Source organism: Mastigoproctus giganteus, chromosome 5 (assembly GCF_048544385.1).
Source record: "Mastigoproctus giganteus isolate SK-2022 chromosome 5, ASM4854438v1, whole genome shotgun sequence".
In the NCBI taxonomy this organism is placed as follows: domain Eukaryota; kingdom Metazoa; phylum Arthropoda; class Arachnida; order Uropygi; family Thelyphonidae; genus Mastigoproctus; species Mastigoproctus giganteus.
Window position 1 is genome coordinate 12,981,219 of NC_143579.1, and position 24,013 is coordinate 13,005,231.

The 24,013-nt window shown below is 38.0% G+C and overlaps 1 protein-coding gene across 5 annotated transcripts in view; it reads left to right on the forward strand.

The window, feature by feature from the left end:
• LOC150085178 (eukaryotic translation initiation factor 4 gamma 3-like) overlaps nt 1-24,013 on the forward strand; it is a 791,506-nt gene that overhangs the window by 276,552 nt on the left and 490,941 nt on the right. For all 5 annotated transcript variants that reach the window (XM_090373913.1, XM_090373915.1, XM_090373911.1 and 2 more), the window contains one exon: nt 12,201-12,324. In XM_090373913.1, coding sequence (XP_090230039.1) covers nt 12,201-12,324 — 124 coding nt within the window. The remainder of the gene's footprint in view (nt 1-12,200; nt 12,325-24,013) is intronic.

A 24,013-nucleotide genomic window follows, 5' to 3' on the forward strand; every position in this document is an offset into this window, starting at 1 on the left:
ATCAGAAGCCTTCCTAAAATCTAAGTATGTGATATCAAAATTATTTTTAGCATCCAGTTCCTTTGTGACCGCATCATAGTATCCAATCAAATTGGTCAGAGAAGTCTTCCCCTTAAACCCATGTTGTGTGATGAATTATAAATGCAGTCTCGTCTAGATGATTCTGCAGTGCTTCTTTAACCAGACTTCATTATTTTCCCCAGAACAGAAGTTAACAGGTCTGTAATTACTCGTGTCACCTTTCGATCCCCCATTGTGAATTGTCGATACATTTGCACATCTCCAGTCCGTAGGCACCTCCCCTCAGTCCAAAGATGCCCTCATAATCTTGGCTAATTACCTGCTTACTTACTTTGCTGCCTCCTTTAATATAACTTGATAGATCCTATCCACCCGAGGTTCCTTCCTTGTGTTTAACCTCAACAATTTCTCCTCCACTTTGCTCTCAGTTATTACAAAATCATTTCATTCCCTGTTAGTTTAATAAGCTTTTGGCCTCCACTTCCGTATAGAATTCCTCCCGTATGAATGTAGATGCAAAATATTCAGTTTGTCAGCTACCTGAGCAGGATCATCAACAGTCGAACTATCGATATTAAGTGGACCAATATGATTCAACCCCTTCCTTCTGGAATTTACATAAGTAAAGAAGTCCTTGCTGTTTTTCTTTGCATCCTTTGTCAAAGATTTCCTGCAATCTGCCTTTGCTTGCCTTTGTTATTTGATTACAGACTGTCTTATAGCTACCATACACATCTCCTGATAATTTATATGCATCCCGTGCATGTTTCTTCTCTGCCACAATTTTCATTAGTTCATCTGACATCCATTTAGGCCTAAATCTCCAACAGTATCTCTTAGTTGGTATGAAAAGTAGCTTCCAAGATTAATTCCACAAATTCTTCCCATTTAGAATTTGCTATTGGTAACCTCATCGGTTGGTCCCACTGCATAGTATTTAAAAATTCTCTGAGACCACAGAGATGTGATCACTAGGTGGCAGATTTATCTGCAAATTCTTATTGAATGAATAATCACTACTGATAATTAGACCAAGAGTATTACTCCCTCTGGTTGCCTCTTGAACATGCTGCTTTAGAAAACAATCATTTAAGAAATCCACAAAGTCTGCTAATGTGTGAGGGATCAATCCAAAAGTTCCAGTGAATACCTGGGAAGTTAAAATCCCCAATTATAAGACAATCTGATTTACTGGCCCACTCTATTTCTATGTACACTTGTTTGTTGTGCTCATCAGTGGCATAAGGCATATAACACACTCCTACATCCAATTTTCTTTCCTAGTGTTTATGTCACACCAAACTGACTCAACACTGCACTGTCCTGCCACATGAACCAGCTTCACTTCCTTAGATTTTGTATTTCTTAACTAATAGCTTGAGGGGATACAAGGACTAATAGTTTAACAGTAGCCGTAGGCAGAGGTGAAGGTGATTCTTGCACAACTTCTATTAGAATAAGTAGCGACCTGGAGCGAGGGGTGTTGGGGGTTTCAGGGACGGGTGGCAGTCATCGTGAAACAGGTGGGTATATGGGATGTGTTAGAGTAACTAAGAATAAGAATAGGTGCATGTATACAATGCTAGAAGTATAGTAAATAAATTTGATGAATTTGAAGTGTTGGTCAAGACATCAAAGGCGGATATTGTTGGGATATCAGAGACGTGGTGTCACACAGATATAAGGAATGCCGAACTGGAATTTGGGGAGTACAATGTGTACAGAAAGGATAGACAGGATAGGAAGGGAGGAGGTGTTATGCTGTTAATTAAGAAACACATAAAATCAAAAGAAGTGCATCCAGTTGATATAGATGAACAGTGCACTGTTGAGTCAGTTTGGTGTGACATAAGAACTGCGAAAGCAAAAATAAGAGTAGGAGTGTGTTATAGGCCTAATGACTCGAATGAGTACAATGAACAATACACAGAAATAGTGGGCTAGTAAATCGGAATGTCTTATAATGGGGGATTTTATACTTCCCAGATATTGACTGGAACTTGTGGGTTGGGCACTCACACACACTTTTGTGGATTTATTGGATGATTGTTTTCTGCAGCAGCATGTTCGAGAGGCAACCAGAGAAAGTAATACTCTTGATCTGGTTATCAGCAGTGATCATTCATGTATTAGGAATTTGCAGATAAAAGAACCACTGGCTGGCAGTGATCACAGTGTACTGACGTGGGATTTACTTAAAGATTTAATTACCATCAGGGGTAAAGGAAAGGGTTTTTGCTTCCGTAAAGGCGAGTACAGTGGTCTCCGACAGTTTTTAAATTCTGTACAGTGGGATCAACTGACGATGTTACCAACAGTAAATTCTAAGTGGGAAGCATTCAAGGAATTAATCGTGGATGCTACTAAAAGTTTCATACCAATTAAGAAATATTGTTCAAGGTTTAGGCCTAAATGGTTGTCAAATGAACTAATGAGACTCATAACAGAGAAGAAAAATGCATGGGATGCATATAAATTATCAAGCAACTCAGAAGCCTATGGCAGATATAAGCTAATCTGTAATCAGGTCACAAAGGAGGTTCAGTAGACGAAGGCAGATTACGAGAAATCCTTGGCAAAGATGCTAAGAAAAACAGCAAGGATTTCTTTACTTATATAAACTGTAAAAGGAAGGGGATGAATCTAATTCGTCCACTTGACATCGATGGTTCGACTGTTGATGATCCTGCTCAGATAGCAAACAAACTGAATGAGTATTTTGCATCTACAGTCACACGTGAGGAATTATTAAGGTTTGAAAATGGCAGAAGGTTATCAAATTGTAGCAGGATACTTAATGATTTTGTAATAACTGAGAGCAAAGTGGAAGAGAAACTGTTGAAGTTAAACATAAGAAAAGCACCTGGGGTGGATGGGATCTATCCAGTTATATTAAAGGAGGCGGCAAAGCAACTAAGCAAACCCTTAGCCATAATTATGAGAGCATCCTTGGACTCAGGGGAGGTTCCCACGGACTGGAGATGTGCAAATGTTTCCCCAATTCACAAGGGGATCGAAGGGTGACACGAGTAATTACAGTCCAGTTAGTTTAACTTCTGTTCCGGGTAAAATAATGGAGTTACTGGTTAAAGATGCATTGCAGGATCATCTAGACAAGACTGCAGCAATAATTCAGACACAGCATGGGTTTGTTGAGGGAAAGTCTTGTCTGACAAATTTGATAGGATATTATGATGTGGTTACAAAGGAACTGGATGCAAAAAATAATTTTGATATCATATATTTGGATTTCAGGAAAGCTTTTGACACTGTTGCGCATGGAAGACTATTGTACAAATTGGAGCAGAATGGTATTAAGGGTAAGTTGCTGCAATGGATAAAAGGATGGTTAAGTGCGAGAAGACAGAGGGTGATAATCAATGGGTGCTGCTCTTCTTGGACTAATGTTATGAGTGAAGTCCCACAGGGTTCGGTGTTGGGTCCACTGTTGTTTTGTATATTTATCAATGATATTGATGAAGGTATATCAGGCTTAATGTCGAAGTTTGCAGATGATATAAAGGTTCGCAGGGTTGTTAATGACAGTAATGGCAGTGTGCTACTGTAACAGGATCTAGATAATTTGGACAGATGGGCTAGGAAGTGGCAACTGAAGTTTAACCTTGACAAATGCAAAGTACTGCATATGGGTAGAAGTAACCCCAGAGAAACGTACCAACTGTGTGGTACTACACTTAAGGTGGTAGAAAATGAAAAAGACCGGGGAGTAATTGTGCAGGCAGATATGAAGTTTTCTGAGCAATGCAGACAGGCTGCCAGGGCAGGTCATGGGGTTTTGTCAATGATATATAGGAATTTTGTTAGCATGGAAAAGGAGGTGATTATCCCTCTGTATAAGGCAGTGGTCAGGGCACGCCTTGACTACTGTGTGCAGGTCTGGAGGCATCATTTTAGGAAGGATGTAGATTTGCTTGAGCATGTACAGAGAAGGGCAACAAGATTGGTGAGGGGAATGAAGGGATCCTCTTACCAGGAGAGGCTTAAGTTCGCAAATTGCAGCAGCTGGAGACTAGGCACCTACGAGGTGATCTGATTGAGGTGTATAAGGCCTTGAATGGGTTGAGCACGCTGAATTCTGATGGGATTCTTCCACTTGTTCAGATTACGAACCTAAGGGGGCATAAATTAAAATTAAGAAAGGACAGATGTAGAATAGATGTGCGGAAATTTGCCTTTAGCCAGCGGGTGGTTAATTGCTGGAACAAACTTCCATCTGTCGTTGTGGAAGTTGATAGGTTTAATAAATTTAAGAAGGAACTGGACAGGCATTTGGAGGGAATGGTGTGGCTTTTTTTTTTTTTTTTTTTTTTTGGCTGATGCTGCATAAGCTCATACACTTTCTTTCTTGCATCACATGCTACTGCTACTACTTCTACTAATGTGATTAGTGGATTTCCCCAGAGCTCGGTGTTCTGCTTATTGTTGGTATGTTTATCAATGATATTACTGAAGGCATATGAGGATTAATGTCCAAGTTTGCAGATAATACAAATGTTGTCAGTGTGGTCAGCGACAGCAATGACAGTATGTTATTGCAACAGTATCAGAAAAGTTATGCCGATGGGCTGAGAAATGGCAAGTTGAACATTGATAAATACAAAGCACTGCATATGGCTAGCAGTAACTCCAGAGTAACGTAGCAACTATGTGATAGTACACCCATGGTAGTGGAAAATGAAAAACACCTTGGACATATCAATTGTGCGCTCAGATATAATATTGTTTGAGTAGTGCAGAGAGGCTATCAGGAATGCTCATTTGGATTTTGTCAGCGCTATACAGGAATTTTGCTAGCAGGGTTCATCATCATCATCAGCCATTTTCAATCCACTGCAGGATGAAGGCCTCTCCAGCAACTTTCCAGTTCCTTCTGTTTACTACCCAAAAACTCACGAATTTCATCTATCCATCTCCGCCTTTGTCTACCAGGTTTTCTTCTAGCTCCTCTTGGGTACCATTCTGTTATTTTCTTAGTCCATCTGTCATGTCTTCGAGCTACGTGTCCTGCCCAAGACCATTTTAGTTCTTTAGTTTTGATAAGAATGTCCTTTACTTGTGTTTGCTGCCTAATCCATGTGTTTCTCTTCTTATGTAACAGTCCGATTCCCAATATAATTCGTTCCATTCTTCGCTGTGTAGTTCTCAGCTTCTCTTCCATTCTTTTGGTGAGTGCCCAAGTTTCACTTCCAAAAGTCATGGTGGGGAGTATACATTGATTCATTATTTTACGTTTCAGACAAAATGGGATATTGCTCTTCAGTATGTGACTATATTTCCTGAATGCTATCCATCCAAAATTTATTATTCTCTTGACTTCCAGCCATTTATCATTATTACAGCTAATAACTTGTCCCAGATAAGTATATGACTCCACCTTTTCAATTACTGCTCCTTCAATCATTATTTCCCTTTCCGTGGCATACTTGTTCATCATTACTTTTGTTTTAGCCATATTCATCTTTAGTCCAAAATCCTTACTAACTGTGCATAACTGATTAAGATTTTCCTCTAATTCTTTGGGATCGTGGCTTAAGACCACAATGTCATCTGCAAATCGTAAATGGTTTAGGTACTCTCCGTTCACATTGACTCCTTTCTGCGACCAGTCTAATCTTCTGAAAGCTTCCTCAAGGGCAGCAGTAAACAGCTTCGGAGATATTGTGTCTCCTTGTCGAACTCCTTTCTCGATTTTAAATTTGCTACTGTCTTTGTCTAGTCTAATAAAGGATGTAGCACTCTCATATATTTTCTTCAAAATCATGTGTGGTGTATCTATGCCTTGTCTTTCCAGTGCCCGAAACATTGCCTTATGCTGTATGGAGTCAAATGCCTTTTCATAATCCAAAAATGCTAGGCATAACGGTGTTTTCTATTCATTTGCTTTCTCCATTAGCTGTGATATTACGTGAAGGTTATCCATAGTTGAGAATCCTGTCCTAAAGCCAGCTTGCTCTTTCGGTTGATTCTCATCAAGTATTCTTTCTAATCTGTTAGTAATGACCCTTGTGAACAACTTGTAGATGTGGGATAACAGTCTAATTGGTCAGTAATTTCCAATTTCTGATTTATCTCCTTTCTTATGCAGCAAAACTATGATTGCATTATTCCACTGCTTAGGCGTCACAACTTTTCTAATGCACTTTGTGAAGAGCCTTGCCAGTTTTTGTGTTATGTCTCTTCCTCCCAATTTTAACAACTATACAGTAACTTCATCTTCCCCCCGGGCTTTCTGATTCTTAATTTTCTTCAATGCATGTTCTACCTCATCAGGAAGAATATCGGGTATGTCGCATGTGTTGCTACTTTGCAAATCCATCTTCCCCACTGCTGGCATCATTTCCTCGCTCCTTGTATAATTCTCTATAGTAGTGTTCTGCTATTTGAATTATGCCTTCTCTGCTGTTTATAAGTACACCATCGCTATTCTTCAGTTTCAGTATCATTTGTCTTTCTGTATTACTGCTCATGGCTGCTGATTTAAATCCTTTGTTTTCCCTTAATGCTTGTTCTACTTTTCTTGTGTTAAATCTTCTTATGTCCTCTCTGAGTCTCTTTCTAATGGCTTTGCATAACTCAGTATACTCAATTTTCTCCCTGTCAGTGTTTTTCTTGCTCTTCCGTTTTTTCACCTTCGGTTCATCATAACAAGTGTTTCTTGACTAATTTTTTCTTCTTTCGATTTCTTTTTCCCTATAGGTTTCTTGGGCTTTATCACTTTCAGAAAGTTGTAATATTCCTCGTCGATATCTTGGTCCTGAGCAGTCTACAGAAGCTCAAACTTGTTCTTAAGTTCCAGTACATACTGCTTTTTCTCCTCCTCTGTTATCTCAAAGACCTTTGTATTATTTACTAGAGTCAGTTTTTTCCTTTCCTTTCCTACATCTATATCAAGTGTACATCTTACCATTCTGTGATCACTTCCAACATTTACCTTATTCAGGACGGTAACATCATTCACAATATATCTTCTGTTAGTGAGGATGAAGTCGATTTCATTAGTTGTCAATCCATTTGGACTCTTCCATGTCCACTTTCTATTCACCCTTTTCTTGAAAAAAGTGTTCACTACTGACAGTCCTTGAGATTCTGCAAATTCCACAAGTCTTTCACCTCTTTTATTTCTTTCACCAATTCCAAAATTTCCTATAGTTCCTCTTTTTGTGCTGTTTTGCCTTTTTCCAACCTTAGCATCGAAGTCCCCCATAATAATAGTGTAGTGGGTTTTCTGCTCATCTAGAAGACTCAACTTCGGTGTACATTTCTTCAACCTCTTCATCATCATGGCTCGATGTTGGTGCATAAATCATTATAATGTTTATCTTGTACCTCTTAGAAATCTTGAGTATTAGTCTTGACACCCTTGGTGTCAAGACTAATATTCAAGACTAAAACTCCATTGTATAAGGCAATGGTCAAGCCAACACTTTGAGTGAGTATTGTATAAACATCTGGAGGTTTCATTTTAGGAAGATGAAGAGCTACTGGAATGAGTACAGAGAAGGGCAACAAGATTGGTGAGCAGAACAAAGGGGGGGGGGTGCTCTTAGCAAGAAAGGCTTCAGTCCTACAAATTGTAGTGTCTGAAGACTAAGCAGTTGTGAGCTGATTTGATTGAGGTGTTTAATGCTTTGAATTGCTTGAGCAAGTTCAATGCTGAGAGGGATTCTTTCTCTTGCTCACACCACGCACAACGGGCCACAAATTCAAATTGACGGAGGACAGTTGCATAACTGATGTGCTGAAGTTTGCCTTTAGCCAGCCTGTGGTTAAAGGCAATAGGTGTCTAAAAATATATATATAAAATAAAATTTTAAAAAATGCAGGTAAAATGGGGTGATGTCATGGGTTTTTTTTTTTTTTTTAAATGTTGTTGTATAAACTTGCTTTCTTGCAACATTTGCCACCGCTAATGCTAAAACAAGGATCATGATTTCGATTGATAGGTGGAACAGGACCAGGGTATGTCTGCCAGGGGCAAAGGTTGATGACATTGTTGAGCAGATATCATCTTTTAAGGAAACAAAAGGTGATATTGTTGTACACATTGGCACCAATGATATTAAGAGTAGGAGACCGGTGGGATTACTTAACAAGCGCAGGTCTGAGTTGTAAAAAAAAAGCCATCAGTTAGGGTTGAATTTGAAAGTGTCTGCAATTCTGCCCAGACATGATAGGAAGAAGTATATGACAAGAGACTTGTCGATCAATACGATCCTGGAGAGAGAGATTGCGCAAAGCTCAAGAGGTAGAATTTTTCTCAGCCTGGTCTGTGCTTGTTAATAGGAGAGCCTGCTTCTATAGGAATGGAATACACTTAAATAGAAAGGGTGCAAGAATATTTGCTGATGCTATCGAGGCAGTGTTTGGCGGGTCGAAAAACTGTTAATTTTTGGAGGATACACAGACTAATAGATTAACAGTAGCCACTGGCAGAGGTGAAAGTGATTCTTGCACTTCTATAGGAATGAGCAGCATCCTGGAAAACAAAGTGCAGGGGATTTCGGAGACTCCTGGGAGTCATTGCAGAACAAGTAAATACATGGGCTGTGTTAGGGTATCTAAGAATAGAAACAGGTGCATGTATTCTTGTGTGTAACACCAATGCTAAGAGTTTGGTAAATAAATTTGTTGAATTTGAGGTGAACTTCAAAGGCAGATATTGTTGGGATATCAGAGATGTGGTGTCACACAGATATAAGAAATGCAGAAATGGAATTTGGGGAGTACAATTGTACAGAAAAGATAGACAGGATAGGAAGGGAGGAGGGGTTATGCTATTAGTTAATAAACACATAAAATCCAAGGAAGTACAACCAGTTGACATGGTTGGACAGTGCAGTGTCGAGTCAGTTTGGTGTGACATAACCACTAGGAAAGCAAAGTTGAGAGTAGGACTGTGTTATAGGCCTAATATCTCTGATGAGTATAATAAACAACTGTACAGAGAAATTATTATTATTATTAGCCATAGAGTAGGCGAGTAAATCAGTGTCTTATAATGGAGATTTTAATTTCCCAGATATTGACTGGAATTTGTGAGTGGTCACTCACACACTCGCAAGGCTTTTGTGGATTTACTAGATGATTGTGTTCTACAAAATGTTTGGAAGGTAACTAGCTGGAGTAATACTCTTGATCTGATTATCATTAGTGATTCTTCAACGATTAAGAATCTGTAGATAAAGAAGACACTAGGTGGCAGTGATCACAGTGTGCTGAAGTGGGATTTACTCAGAGGTAATTTCCATCAGGGGTAAAGGGAAGGGTGTTTGCTTTCGTTTAGATGACTATGTTGGTCTGAGACAGTATTTAAATTCTATACAGTGGGACCAACTGATGATGTTACCGACAGCAAATTCAAAATGGGAAGCATTCAAAGAATTAATCTTGGAAGCTACTAGGCTTTTCATACCAAGAAATATTGTTCAATGTTTAGGCCCAAATGGATGTTAGATGAACTAATGAGGCATGTGGCAGAGAATAAAAATGCATGGGATACATATAAATTAACAGGTTATCTGGAAGCCTATGGTAGATATAAGCTGGTCTGTAAACAAGTCACAAAGAATGTTAGGCAGGCAAAGGCAAATTATGAGCAATATTTGCAACGGATGCAAAGAAAGAAATCTTAGTTCTTTACTTATGTAAACTCTAGAAAGAAAGGGATGAATCAGATTGCTCCACTTGATATCGATGGTTCAACTGTCGATGATCCTGCTCAGGTAGCTAACAAACTAAATGAGTATTTTGCATCTACATTCACACTTGAGATGTTATTCAGGGAGGGAAATGCCAGAGGTGAATTAAACTCTGGCAGTGAGCTAGATGATTTTGTAATAACTGAGAGGAAAGTGGTGGAGAAATTGTTGAAGATAAACATAAAAAAGCACCTGGGGTGGATGGGATCTATCCAGTTATATTAAAGGAGGCAGCAAAGGAAGTAAGCAAACCCTTAGCCATTATTATGAGAGCTTCCTCGGACTCAGGGAAAGTACCCATGGACTGGAGATGTTCAAATGTGACCCCAATTCACAAAGGCGGAGGTGAAATAAGTAATTGGTGACCTGTTAGTTCAACTTCTGTTCCAGGGAAATTAATGGAGGCACTGGTTGAAGAAGCACTCTAGGATCATCTAGACAAGACTTCAGTTATATCTCGGACACAGTATGTGTTTGTTGGAGGGAACTCTTGTCTGACCAATTTGATTGGATACTATGATGTGGTCACAAAAGAACTGGATGCAGGGAATAACTTTGATATCATATATTTGGATCTTAGAAAGGCTTTGATACTGTTGCATATGGAAGACTGCTGCACAGATTGGATCTTTGGAGGCAAATTTCTGCTATGGATAAAGGGACGGTTGAGTGGGAGAAGACAGAGAGTGGTAATTAATGGACACTGCTCTTAATGGACTAATGTTATTAGTGGAGTGCCCCAGGGTCCAGTGTTGGGTCCATTGTTTTTTGTTTTTATGAATGATATTGATGATGGTATTTCAGGCTTAATGTCCAAATTTGCAGATGATACAAAGGTCAGCAAGGTTGTTAATGACACTAATGACAGTACACTGCTGCAACAGGATCTGGAAAAATTGAGCAGATGGGCTGAGAAGTGGCATTTGAAGTTTAACATTGACAAACGTACTGCTTATGGGAAGCAGCAACCCAGAGTAACGTATCAACTGTGTGGTACTACACTGACAGTGGTAGAGAATGAAAAGGACCTGGGAGTAATTGTGCAGGCAGATATGAAGTTTTCTGAGCAGTACAGATGGTCTGCAAGAGTAGCTCATGGTGTCTTGTCAATGTTATACAGGAATTTTTCTAGTAGGGATATGGAGGTGATTATTTCCTTTTATAAGACAATGGTCAGACCTCTGTACAGCACTCTCACCTTGAATACTGTATACAGGTCTGGAGGCCTTATTTTAAGTAGGATGTTGGGCTGCTGGAATGAGTACAGAGAAGGGCAACAAGATTAGTGAATGGAAGAAAGGGTTACTCTTACGAAGAAAGGCTTAAGTTTTGCAAATTGCAGTGTCTGGAGACTAGGCAACTGCGGGGTGATCTTTTGGAGGTGTATAAATCATTGAATGGTTTCAGCATGCTTAATGCTGATGGCATTCTTCCTCTTGCCCCGAATCATCACTGAGAGGGCTTAAATTCAAATTGAGGAAAGACAGTTGTAGGATAAATGTGTGGAAGTATCCCTTAGACAGTTGGTGGTTGATTGCCAGAACAAACTTCCATCTGTTGTAGAAGTTGATAGTTTAAATAGATTCAAGGCAAACATTTGGACAAACATTCTAGACAAACATTTGGAGTGAGTAGATTGGGGAAATGGGAAGGGTCGTTTTTTTTTTTTTTTTTTTTTAAAGCTGGTGCTGTATAAGCTTGCTTTCTTGAATCATGTGCCTTTTCTAATGCTAGTATGTTAATTTCTGATGTTGACTTTTTTTTTTCTTTTTTTTTTTTTGGGGTTGTTTTAATTAGTAATTATAGAAGGCAGAGAGTCTGGAACTTCAATATTTTTTCAAATCATCTTCAGAAACTTGGTGTCTTCTCATTTTTTGAACTTTATTGCAAATTTTTGCCACTATCTTACCACACTTTTTTCAAGCCTAAATTTTCAGTTAAAATTTGTCTTATTCTTTTTTTTTCCATAATGAGTTCTGATGCCACCATTCTGATGATTAAACGACCATCACTTCTAATTATTTTTCTTACCTGTTAAACAGTTTCATGGAACCATATGGCTCGGTCATTTATAACCTGGTGCATTCTCTCTCTCTCTTCCTTCTAAAAAATCTTTTATGGTATTCAAATATGCGAGCACGTGACTTAGTATTTTCCTCATAAACATTATTTGACAACTTGTAATTTTCGTTTTGTGTTGGAAGTCTGTTTACTCTGTCTTTCATGGCCTCTTGCATTTGCGATCATACTACTGTCTCACTGAAGGCCTACGAGCATATTTATAGTTTAACAACTTGGGTAGACGTTGACCAATTATCAACAGAGGGGTGTTTAGATATTAATGGTAGGGCAGTGTACATGTTAAAATACATGGTATTACTACTTCTTTTTAATAAATGGAATTTAAATCCTAATTTTTATTCATATTGTCTTTTTTTATTTTTGTTTTTTTCATATCAGCAATATGGACATCAGCGGCCTCAGTATCAGCCTCAGTATGCTGCTGTGCCTACATCACAGGCTGCATTATTTTTTACACCTAGTGCTGCAACACCTAATTATTATCCTCCCTCATCATCTCAGTGTGAGTACTTTTATATTGCATAGTTATAATTTTAATGGATCTGAAAAAATTAATGAATTATAATTTAAATATAATTTAATGAATTATATTTAAGAATCAAAAACGGAATTTATTTTATGAGTATAATTATTATTTTAGAAAGGTAAGTTTCTTGCTTAATATGTAGTTGAATACCTTTCAGTTAATCATAGAGATCATTGTTGTTCCCAATCCATTATGTGAGGTGATTGTATAGGTCACTATGATAGCACAGGTCAGTTACCTGGACTGTTATTCTTCTGTACATAATTTTTCTCAGTGCTGTCTTATTTCTCATTATATCTTTAGAAATGTTTTATTATTATTATTATTTCTTTTTTTTTTTTTTGTCTAAGAAGGGTTTTTAAATTTATTTATTTTATTTTGTGAGCACTATTAAATAATAATAGTTTATATAACTTACTTTCTATAATTCATTTGCTTATTTTTGCAAAATCTTTTGTCTTTATTAAAGACTATTTCTAGCTACACAAAATTATTAACCTGTTCTGATTTTTAGTTATTTAGTGTACACCCTAAATTTTCTTCTCTATTACCAGCTTTGACACAAAAAAAAAAAAAAAAAAACGAAAAAAAAAACAAAAAAAAAACACGACCTTCCCACATTAGTTGTCCATAATACCCTCCAACAATTTGTCTATTCTTCATTGAATTTATTCAAAGTATCCAATTCTACAACAGCAGTAGAATTTTGTTTCAGCAATCAGCCACCTGCTAGCTAAAGGCAAATTTCTGCAATTATTCTGCATCCATCAACCATGAAAATGGATTGAGCACGAGGAAGAAACCCTCGCATTGTGTTTACTCAATCCATTCAAAGTGTGAATCATACACCTCACAGGTGCTTCTAGTCTCCAGACACTGCAGTTTGTAGAACTGAAGTGTTTCTTGGTAAGAGCCCCCTTGCCTATTGTGTTGCTCTTTTCTATACCCATTCCAGCAGCCCTGCATCCTTTCTAAAATAAGGCTTCCAGACCTGTATGCAGTACCCAAAACCTGGTCTGACCATTGCCTATACAATGGGATAATCACCTCCTTATTACTGCTAGCAAAGTTCCTGTATATCAGTTTCTGAATATCCTGGCATTCTGTCTGCACATTTAACCCAAGTCTTTTTCATTTTACATTACCCTGAGTATAGTTCCACACAGTTAGTATTAGTAACGGCCGCATGGTGCAAGAAAGCCTATGGCTTATGCTGCACCAGCCAAAAAAAAAAAAAAACCAAACAAAACAATGATAAAAACAAAAAAAAAAAAAAATAAATAAATAACTAAATAATAATAATTAATAAATAAATAAAATAAAAAATAAATAAAAAGGAAATTAAACCTATCATCCTATGCGCTTCCCTTACCCGAAAGTACTATCCAGATGACCTTTGAATTTCCCCAAACTGTCGGCCTCTACCACCCATGAAGGCAACTTATTCCAGTAATTTATAACTCGCTGGCTAAAATAAAACTTCCTGCAGTCCAATCTAAACATTTCTCCCCGTAACTTGAATTTATATCCCCTAGTTCTAGCATCATTTATAATCTTGAAAATTTTGTCCTCATTCATTTTACTGATGCCTCTCAGAGCCTTAAACACCTCAATCAAATCTCCTCTAAGGTGTCTAGTTTCCAAACTCTGCAGCCCACATATTCGAAGTCTTTCTTCATAAGGACGCCCTTTTGCCGATCTCACCAGGCGAGTTACCCTTCTTTGCACCCTTTCAAGAAGCTCAATGTCTTTCTTTAGGTGCGGTCTCCATACTTGAACACAGTATTCCAAGTGTGATCTAACATAAGCCTTATATAATGGGATTATCACGTCCCTATATCTACTTGCAAAAGTTCGATAGATCATCGATAGGACACCATGGGCCTTCCTTGCAACCTGTTTACAATGCTCAGAGAATTTCATGTCTGACCGTATCGTAACACCCAAGTCCCTTTCCTCCAGTACTGGGTTTAGTTGAACTCCACCAAGTGAATAAGTTTTTTTGGGATTACAGTTTCCCAGGTGTAATACCTTAACTTTGTTGGATTAAAGCACAGCTGCCATTTTTCTGACCATTCCTGAAGTATATCTAGGTCTCTCTGAAGAAGCTCAGCTTGACAGTGATCATTAACTACTCTACCAATTTTAACATTATCTGCAAATTTAGACATCACGCCCTCTATCCCTTCATCAATGTCGTTTATGAAAATTAAAAACAACAGTGGCTCTAATACTGATCCTTGGGGAACCCCACTTCTTACATCAACCCAATCTGAGGAATAGCCATTTATCACAACCCTCTGCCTCCTGCCCTGAAGCCATCCTTCTATCCATCTAAGGATTTTCCCAGTGATTCCAACCTGTTCCAGCTTATAAAGCAACCGCTCATGTGGGACTCAGTCAAAAGCTTTGCTGAAATCTAAATAAACAATGTCGAAATTATTCCCTAAATCCAGCTCGTGAGTGACCCTTTCGAAATAGCGAACCAGATTTGTTAAACATGATTTTCCCATTACCAAACCATGCTGAGTATCCTTGAGAATTTCAATTCGATCCAAATGATCCTGAATTCCACCCTTGATCATTGCCTCCATGATTTTCCCTACTACTGAAGTCAGACTGACAGGTCGATAATTTCTAACTTCACTTTTAGAGCCACCCTTATGTATGGGAGATACATTTGCACTTTTCCAATCCAAGGGAATCTCCCCAGAGTCTAGTGATGCTCGCATAATTAGCCTCAATGGTTCAATGCACTCGCTTGCCACCTCTCTTAAGATTATAGGGTATATTCCATCAACTCCAGGAGCCTTGCTGGTCTGTAGGCTCGAAAGTTTTTTCATTAAATAATCTTGCAAAATTTCAATATCATTAATTCCATATTTTTTAACTTCGCTCCCACAATTTCCCATTGCCACAAAAGGCTTTTCATTTGTAAATATCGATGCAAAGTAACTGTTGAATTCATCTGCAATGGCAGCTGGTGTATTTATTACTATCCCCTTTCCCTTACGTAAAGGTCCGATCTGGTTTGTCCTGCTCTTCTTGGCATTTATATATGTGAAGAATTCTTTATCCCCCCTCTTTGCTCTGTTTGCTAGTGATTTCTCATAAACTGCCTTTGCCTGTCGAACCTTTTCTGTGGCTCTATTACACATCACCTTGTAGCTGTTATAGGCTTCAGTACTTTTTATTGCTCTGTAACCTTTCCATGCCACCTTTTTCTGCTCAAGTAATGCGGAAACTTCACTATTCATCCAACTTGGAACCCTTCTCGTGGAGTATTTTTTTAATGGTATATACGCATTCAAGGCGTCTGTGATTAATGTTTTAAAAGCGTACCACAGTTCAATTGTATTCATTCTCTGCGCCATATCTACCCAGTTAATAGAGGCCATGTAGTACCTTAAGGCATTGTAATTTCCTTTTCTGAAATTAAAACCCATTCCTTTGCCTTTTACTTCTGCTACCTCTCTCTTCATCATCCACCGTAGAACTCTGTGATCACTTCCTGCTACTGGTTCCTCTACTGTCAGCCCTGTTATGTCATCTGATTCATGTGTGGTGATGAGGTCTGGGATATTCTTTTCTCTAGTACTTTCCCTGACATGTTGATACAAATAACAGTCATCTAGTTGATTTAAAAATTTTGTTCCCCATGTCGAGTTTCCTTCCCATTCCCTTCCAATCAATTAGAGGCAAATTGAAATCACCCATAATAAGGCATTGACGCTTACTTGCCCATTCCATTTGCATGTAGAGGCTTTTGTCATAATCTTCACAATCACCTGGTCTGTAGATTACTCCTACTCGCATTATACCTTTGTTTCCAACTATCTCACACCATACAGACTCTATACTAGCATGTGAAATGTCTGAATCCGGGAAAGGTATTGTCGCACTCAGGCTGCTTCTGATAAGAAGAATTACCCCACCACCCCTTCTATCTAACCTATCCTTCCTAAATACATTATACAAGCCATACTGAAACTCATCATCCCCAATTTCCGGGTGGCACCACGTCTCTGTAAGCCCTATTATGTCCGCGTTACTTGTTTTAACCAGCATTTCGAATTTGCTCATTTTATTGACGACACTTCTAACGTTACTGTATAAACAATTAAGATTTACTGTTCTTGTATATTTAACAACCCTTGAAGTTTTTTAGGCTCTCTTCCCTGATATTAGCTACCTGCTCACGTGAAACGTCTTTGCCCTCAGAACATCTAGATAATACGTCCAGTTGGGGTAACAGATAAGAACTCTTAAGGTATGTGCAAGAGTTACATTGACCAATATTATCAGATAAACGCGTGTCAGTATTACCCACATCCCCTTTAACTAGCAATTTCCCTGAACCTTTAAGGTATCCTCAATAATACTGGCAAAAACTTTTGCACCACCTTTGTTTAAGTGTATCCCATCTCTACAAAACAAATTCCTTCTACTTACAAGTGTGGGCCATGCTGATAGAAATTTACCCCCTAAAGCCTTGCAGATTCCTTCAAGTCTTGAGTTAATCCACAAGGCTCTTAACATATAATCCCTCCTATCGTGTCTGGGCAGAATTGCAGACACATAGACATTATGGCCTAGCTTGCGACATTTCCTCAGCATGGTCCTGTATTTTTCCAACAGATCGTCAGATCGTGTACGTTTAATATCATTTGTCCCCACATGAATAATAATATTTTCTTTACCCCCTTTAAAATCTGACAATCTGTTGGTGACATCATCAATAGTTGCTCCCGGCAGACATACCCTGGTTCTGCTCCACCTATCTTTATTACAAAAAATATTCCCAGTTTCTCTGACAATGGAGTCTCCTAATAAAACAATGTTCTTTTTAACCAGAGTAGTTTGCACTTGGTTTTTCTGTTTTGAGGCTCGAATCGGGTGTGCATCACTTGGTAGATTGCTGGAGTTTTGAGTCCCTGACGAGCTCCCAGATGCATTATTTTCGAGGGCAAGCATTCCTTTTTTCAGGACTCAAATTGTTCCATCAGTGCACCAAATTGTAATTTAAGATCGGCCACTCCTTACATTGATCACAAAGAAAAGAATCCCCAGGTGAGGTAGGATTAGTCACCAGGTCGACCTTGGAAAACATTCCACAGGTTCCACAACGGATTAAATCATTACTTACCCGTAAATCGCCATTGGCTATTTCCGTGTGAGTCACGATATTCTGTGACGTGTTTAAGGCAGATCTCGTAACTACCATTATAAAATTAAATGAATATCGATGAAAGTAACTTTAAAAAATTATATCTATAATATTATTAAAATCAAACAGTTACAAGAAAACCTATAACAAAATAATCTAACAATATCTAAATAAATCAAATATTTAAAAGCACTATCCAAAAGTAAACCACTTAACTGAGGAGCCTGTCTAAGCGCGTCCGCTCACCTCGAATGCCAACGTACGTTCTGTTGATACACTAATCTGGGATTACTGCTACCCATATGTTATCCTTGCATTTGTCAATGTTAAACGTCATTTGCTATTTGTCAACCCATCTGCCTAATTTTTTTAGATCTTAGATCTTATTGCAGTAGCATACCTTGATTATTACAATTAAACACCCTGCCAACCTTCATCGGTATCATTAATAAATACAGAAAACAACAATGGGCCCAGCACTGAACCCTGGGAGACTTTGCTAATAACATTAGCCAAGGAGGGGCCATTGATAACTATGCTCTGTCTTCTCCCACTCAACCATCCATTTCCCTAGCAGTAACTTGCCCTTAACATTGCCAGTCTTTTATATGCAACAATATCAAAAGCCTTCCTGAAATCTAAGTATGTGATATGAAAATTATTTTTTGCATCCAGTTCCTTTGTCATTACATCATTATATCCAATCAAATTGATCAGAGAAGATTGCTGCTTAACTCATCCATAATGTGACTGAAGTATAACCACACTCCAGTCTAGATGGTCTTGCTTTACCTCTTTAGCCAGCGCCTTTGTTGCCAGGTGGGAAGGAGCAGCAGTGCATAGCATACGCTTCTTGATTAGACCGGGGTTCGAGCCCGTCACCACCAAATACGGAGGATGTGGAAAGGTCAGAGAATGACCACTGCATCTCCCGGAGCAATATGGCCTTAGTTGCTAATGCTCCTAAAAACCAAATAACCAACTAACCAACCAGGTGGGTAGGAGCAGCAGTGCGTAGCACCCGCTTCTTGATTAGACCGGGGTTCGAGCCCATGACTGCCAAATACGGAGGACGTGGAAAGGTCAGGGAATGACCAGCGCATATCCCCGGAGCAATATAAATATGGCCTTAGTTGCTAATGCTCCGAAAAACCAAATAACAACAACAACTTCTTTAGCCAGTGACTATATTGTTTTCTCTGGAACAGAAATTAAGTTGACAGGTCTGTAATTATTCGTTTTGCCCTTTGATCTCTGTGAATTAGGGACACATTTTCATATTTCCACTTCACAGGGACCTCTCCTGAATCCAAAAATTGCTATCATAATTATGGCTAAGGGTTTTCTTACTGCCTTTGTTACCCTCTTAATATAATTTGATGGGTTTCATTCTCTTCAGGTGCCTTTTTTTATCTTTAGCTTCAACAGTATCTCTGCCACTTTCCTCTCAGTTATCACAAAATCATTTAGCTTCCTGTTAAGAGTGGATAAACATCAGGCATCCCCTTCTGTAACGAATTCTTCATGAAGTATAACTGCACTCATTTTGGTATTTTGCATATACATTCATATGCATGTAGATGCAAAGCCAATGTCATTTCTCCCCTTAATTCTAGTGTTTACATAAGTAAAGTCTCTTGTTTTTCTTTGTATCCTTTACCAAAGGCTTCTCATAATCTGCCTTAGCTTAACCTCTTTTGTGACTTGATTGCTGATCAGTTTATATCTGCCATAGGTTTCTGTATCACCTGATAATTTATATACATCTCATGTGGTTTTATTCTCTGTCACAAGTCTTATTAGTTTGTTTCACATCCTTTTAGGTGTAAGCCCTGAACAGTATTTCTTAATTGGTGTTAAAAGCCCTGTAACTTCCATGATTACTTTTCTGAATGCATCCTATTTTGAATTTACTGCTGATACTAGTAGAATAGAATTTAAAAAAACTGTCTGAGACCACTGTAATCACCTTAACAGTGCATATAAAAAATTTCATTTGGTTTGGTGATAAATGAGATATCATCCCCCACCCTGCACCTTCAGTAAATAGAAAAGCACATAATACATAAATCTTCATCATGTGATTCTGTCATTAGGGTCTGTAATGTAATGAAGGATCCTTATAATGTCACTCAGTTGTCTGTATGTCCGCCTGTCTGCCACAGCATTGTATCTCTGGAACCACTCAACCTATTGACTTGAAATTTTGCCTGGGTTTGTACCTCATGTGAGCCAACATAACGCCATATTGATTGTTGTTGACAAAAATTTGTCTGAGAAATGGGGGGGGGGGGACAAAATGTTATCGACAACCTATAGCTTGTTATACACCGTTGGAAAGAGCTCAATGAGTAGTTTTAAAATATAATTTTAATTTTTTTTTTAATTAAAAATGGCAGCACCAGAGAGAAAAATATGAGTAATTTTTATATCCCTCCTCCCCCATTTACATTGCTAATGGAGCTAAAAATTTAAAAATCACATTAGCTATACGTTATTCGATGCTTATCAAGGGGGCGCTTCCGTAGCCAGGTGGGCAGGAGCAGCAGTGCGTAGCACATGCTTCTTGATTAGACCGGGGTTCGAGCCCGTGTCCGCCAAATACGGAGGATGCGGAAAGGTCAGGAAATGACCATCGTATATCCCCGGAGCAATATGGCCTTAGTTGCTAATGCTCCTAAAAAACCAAACAACAACAACAACAGCTTATCAAGGGAAAACTATTCTGATTGAAATCTATCATTTACTTTTTGTGTTAAAATTAAAAAATATAATTTTTTATTGCACTTTGATAGCACGCTTCTTTGTACTAAGTAACTCTCCTTTTGGTGACAGAAATTTTTTCTAAATAGTTAGTTAATAATTCTATAAAGGTCATTTATAAATTTTGCAATGAGAAGTATTTTTTTAACAGTTTTCAAAGCTGGAGTTGTCCTGACAAGGTGTTCAGAGAGTCAGTGTTTGAGGTGGCGGTTGTGGGGAGGTGCCTGCACGGAGTCTTGCATGACCCTCACCTGCCAGTCGCTTCTCCCGCAAGACTTTAATTGCTTCTCCAGGAAGAAGTTGGAGTTGCTTCTCCCACCCTTGTCATTCACAAGTGGAAAGACTCAAATAGACAACATTTTCGTTAGTTCCTCAGTTTTAGGCCAAGCCATTTTACTTTTTTCAGTTACCGTAAAGCTCTTTATTTGAGATACTACACTAATGACCATTCGTGACCTTTCATCCTGAGTGCCCAGCACTCAGTATCTGACTGATTTATGTTTTTTAGTAACTTCTGTTCTTCCTATCAAATTTCACACTATTTTTGTAGTATCTTTTAAATTCTGGTAGTACATTAATTAAGCAAGGGAATATCTTCTGTGTTCTTGTGTCTATGCTAGCAGGAATGTTTGCCAAAACCTTTAAATTATCAATTATCAAGAATAAAGTAAAATAAATATTAATGCAAATACATCACACTTTATTCGCTGTGCATAAAAAAGCCTTTTATAATTTATATTTATGAAGGTCGTTTAATAAGTTATCTACCAAAGTAACTTCCCACAGTTATATTTAAATGATTCATGATTTATCATTTTATTACATATCTCAACTTGAATCATACTAATTTTGTTCTTACAATCAACTACATATGAAACAAGGTGCCTCCGTGTGCAGGAGCAGCAGTGCGTAGCACACGCTTCTTGATTAGACTGGGGTTCAAGCCCATGACTACCAAATACGGAGGATGCGAAAGGTCAGGGAATGACCACCGCATATCCTGGAGCAATATGGCCTTAGTTGCTAATGCTCCTAAAAAGCAAATAACAAACAAATAAACATATGAAACATGTTTCATATGCTGCTTTATTTATTGGAAATTTTAATCACTTTCCATTTTTTTCCCTATTGACTGGTTTCCTATTTCATTTCTTTTAATTCTAAATATTCTTGCAATCTCTTTCTATATAGATTCCTAATACTTTCATCTTGTAATAATAATAATAATTCAGTTTTGAGTTTTGTTTCTTTTATCTTTATCTTTTAAATTTTTCTTAAAGGATTCTCTAAAACTGTATGTTCCCCTTATTACTTGTGATCACTCCCAATGTGTACTGATGGTATTGTTTTTATATCCTTATATTTTCCTGTTTTATATTTATTTTATTGATTATGTAATCAATTACTTATTTACTTGCCCCTGTTATTTTATATTATTCTTTATGTTAAAAATAAAGCATTGTTAATTCTATATATGAAGTCTGTATAAAACTGTAACAATTTATTTCTTTGTTGGTATATTGTTATTTCATTAAACTGTTAAATTCTTTTGTTATTCATTGAGATTGCAAATGCAGAAGCAAAATTCCTCTATTACTAATAAAACCCCACAAACTGTTCTAGCAGCCTGTCTGCACTACTTGCAGAACCAGAAACCTGCAGTCTGACTGCACTATTACCCTCAGGTCTTTATCATTCTCCACTACACTGAGTGGGTTATCACACAGTTAATATGTTATTCTGGGATTACTGCTCCCCATATGCAGGTACCTTGCATTTATCAATGTTAAAAATTTTACTGTGAAATTTTTTCTTTGTTGAGGGTGAGATGGTTTATATATAACTATTTATCCCTCCAAATGTATTCATGAGAATGAAATACATCTCCTAGGTGAATGAAAATGTTTCTCTTGTATTACATTGTAATTCTATTAAAAGAAAAAAGAAAAAAAAAAAAAAAAAAAGGAAAAAAGACCTGTTGACCCTGCTTCTGGTGAAACAGTCTTTAAAGAAAGTTTGAAGTTGAAATTTATACTTCATGTTTTTGCCATATAAAAACTTGGTTATTATAAAGCATTCATCCATACTCTGTATGTTTGTGTGGTTGACACTATGTGGCAACAATTAAGTTTGTTGTCAAATAAAAATTATGCACATTGTCAGCTGTTCATAATATTATTATGAACACCTAACAATGTGCATAATTTTTGTAGCAGTAAGAGAAGTAATGAAAGACAGCTCGAATAAGGCTATAGCTGTAATTAGTGCTAAGAGCTTATTAATCTAAAGATTTTTTTTTTGAGGCCAGACTTTTTTTTTTTTTTTTTGTCGAGTCATGGTTAAATGTTCTTTACCAGCGATTGTTATAGCAGCCTATGAAAGAAACAGATTGTTAGTAGAAGCTGGAAAACTAATGGTTAGCGCTAGAGTAATAATTAAATGAATAATAGTGAAAGGCATTATTTCTGTTTTACAAGGTGCTATTGTTTCTATATTGAAATCCATAAGAAAAACCTATTACATCATTAACTTTAGTGCTAAAGTCTTGGAAATTATGGTTTCCAGATTACCTGCAAGAAAATGCTGTTTTCTCAAAAAAAAAAAATAATAAATAAATAAATAAAATAAATAGAAAAATTAATAAATAAATAAAAGTTTTTGAACACATTACAAATATTTCATATATACAGGGCATCTCAAAAATATTGGTACAAACATTTAAGGGTGGTAGGTAACATCTAAAGGAATGTGAATCGCATAGGAACCCATAATCGGAAACGTCATCGCAAGTCGGTATACGACGCTGTTCATCAGTTCGCGAGAGGGAAAATTTCTGGTTTACTCATTCAAGCAGTAGTCGCCGCACGAAGAGTGAGCCGGCTGACATGCATCTAGTGTATGGATTAGCAGAGGGCAATGGATGAGCCGCTCAACGAATTTATGGAAAACGCTTCCCAGACAGACATGTATCACACAACCGTTTGTTTGCGCGTGTTCATCAAAATGTGTACGATTATTGGTCATTTAGAGGTAACAGGAGTAGTGCAGGCAGACCACGTTCGACACAAACTCCTGCCATGAAACAAAGTGTGTTGAATGCCCTCCAGAATAATCCTACTACCAGCACACGTGCCATTGCTTCTGCCTTAGGAGTGTCTCGTTGCAGTGTACAGCGTGTCTGGCACGACGATTCCTTACACCTCTTTCATCTCCAAAGGGTTCAGTTACTGCTGCCCCAAGACCATTCCTGCACATGTGGCTTTTGCGCAGTGGGTTCTCCAAGAAAGTGTTCAAGACTTGAATTTTCCAGCCTATGTTTTATTCATGAATGAGGCTTATTTCACTCGGGAAGGCTTATTCAATCAGCACAGTGCTCATGTGTGGGCTCACGACAACACGCATGGTGTGTGCCCCCATGCGGCACTACATCGCTTCGCAATAAATGTGTGGGCAAGTGTGGTCGGTGACTGCTTAGTCGGCCCATACCTGTTACCATCCCGCATGAACTCCGCTAAATATTGGATCTTTCTTGAACAAGTTCTACCAAGGTTACTTGACGATGTTCCAGCAAATGTGAGACGCAACATTTGGTTTCAACATGACGGGGCACCTGCCCATTATGGAAGGTGTGTTCGTGACCATTTGAACAGGCGTTTTGGGCGTCGATGAATTGGCCATGGTGGACCCATTGCCTGGCCCCCACGCTCACCTGATTTATCGTGCCTTGATTTCTTT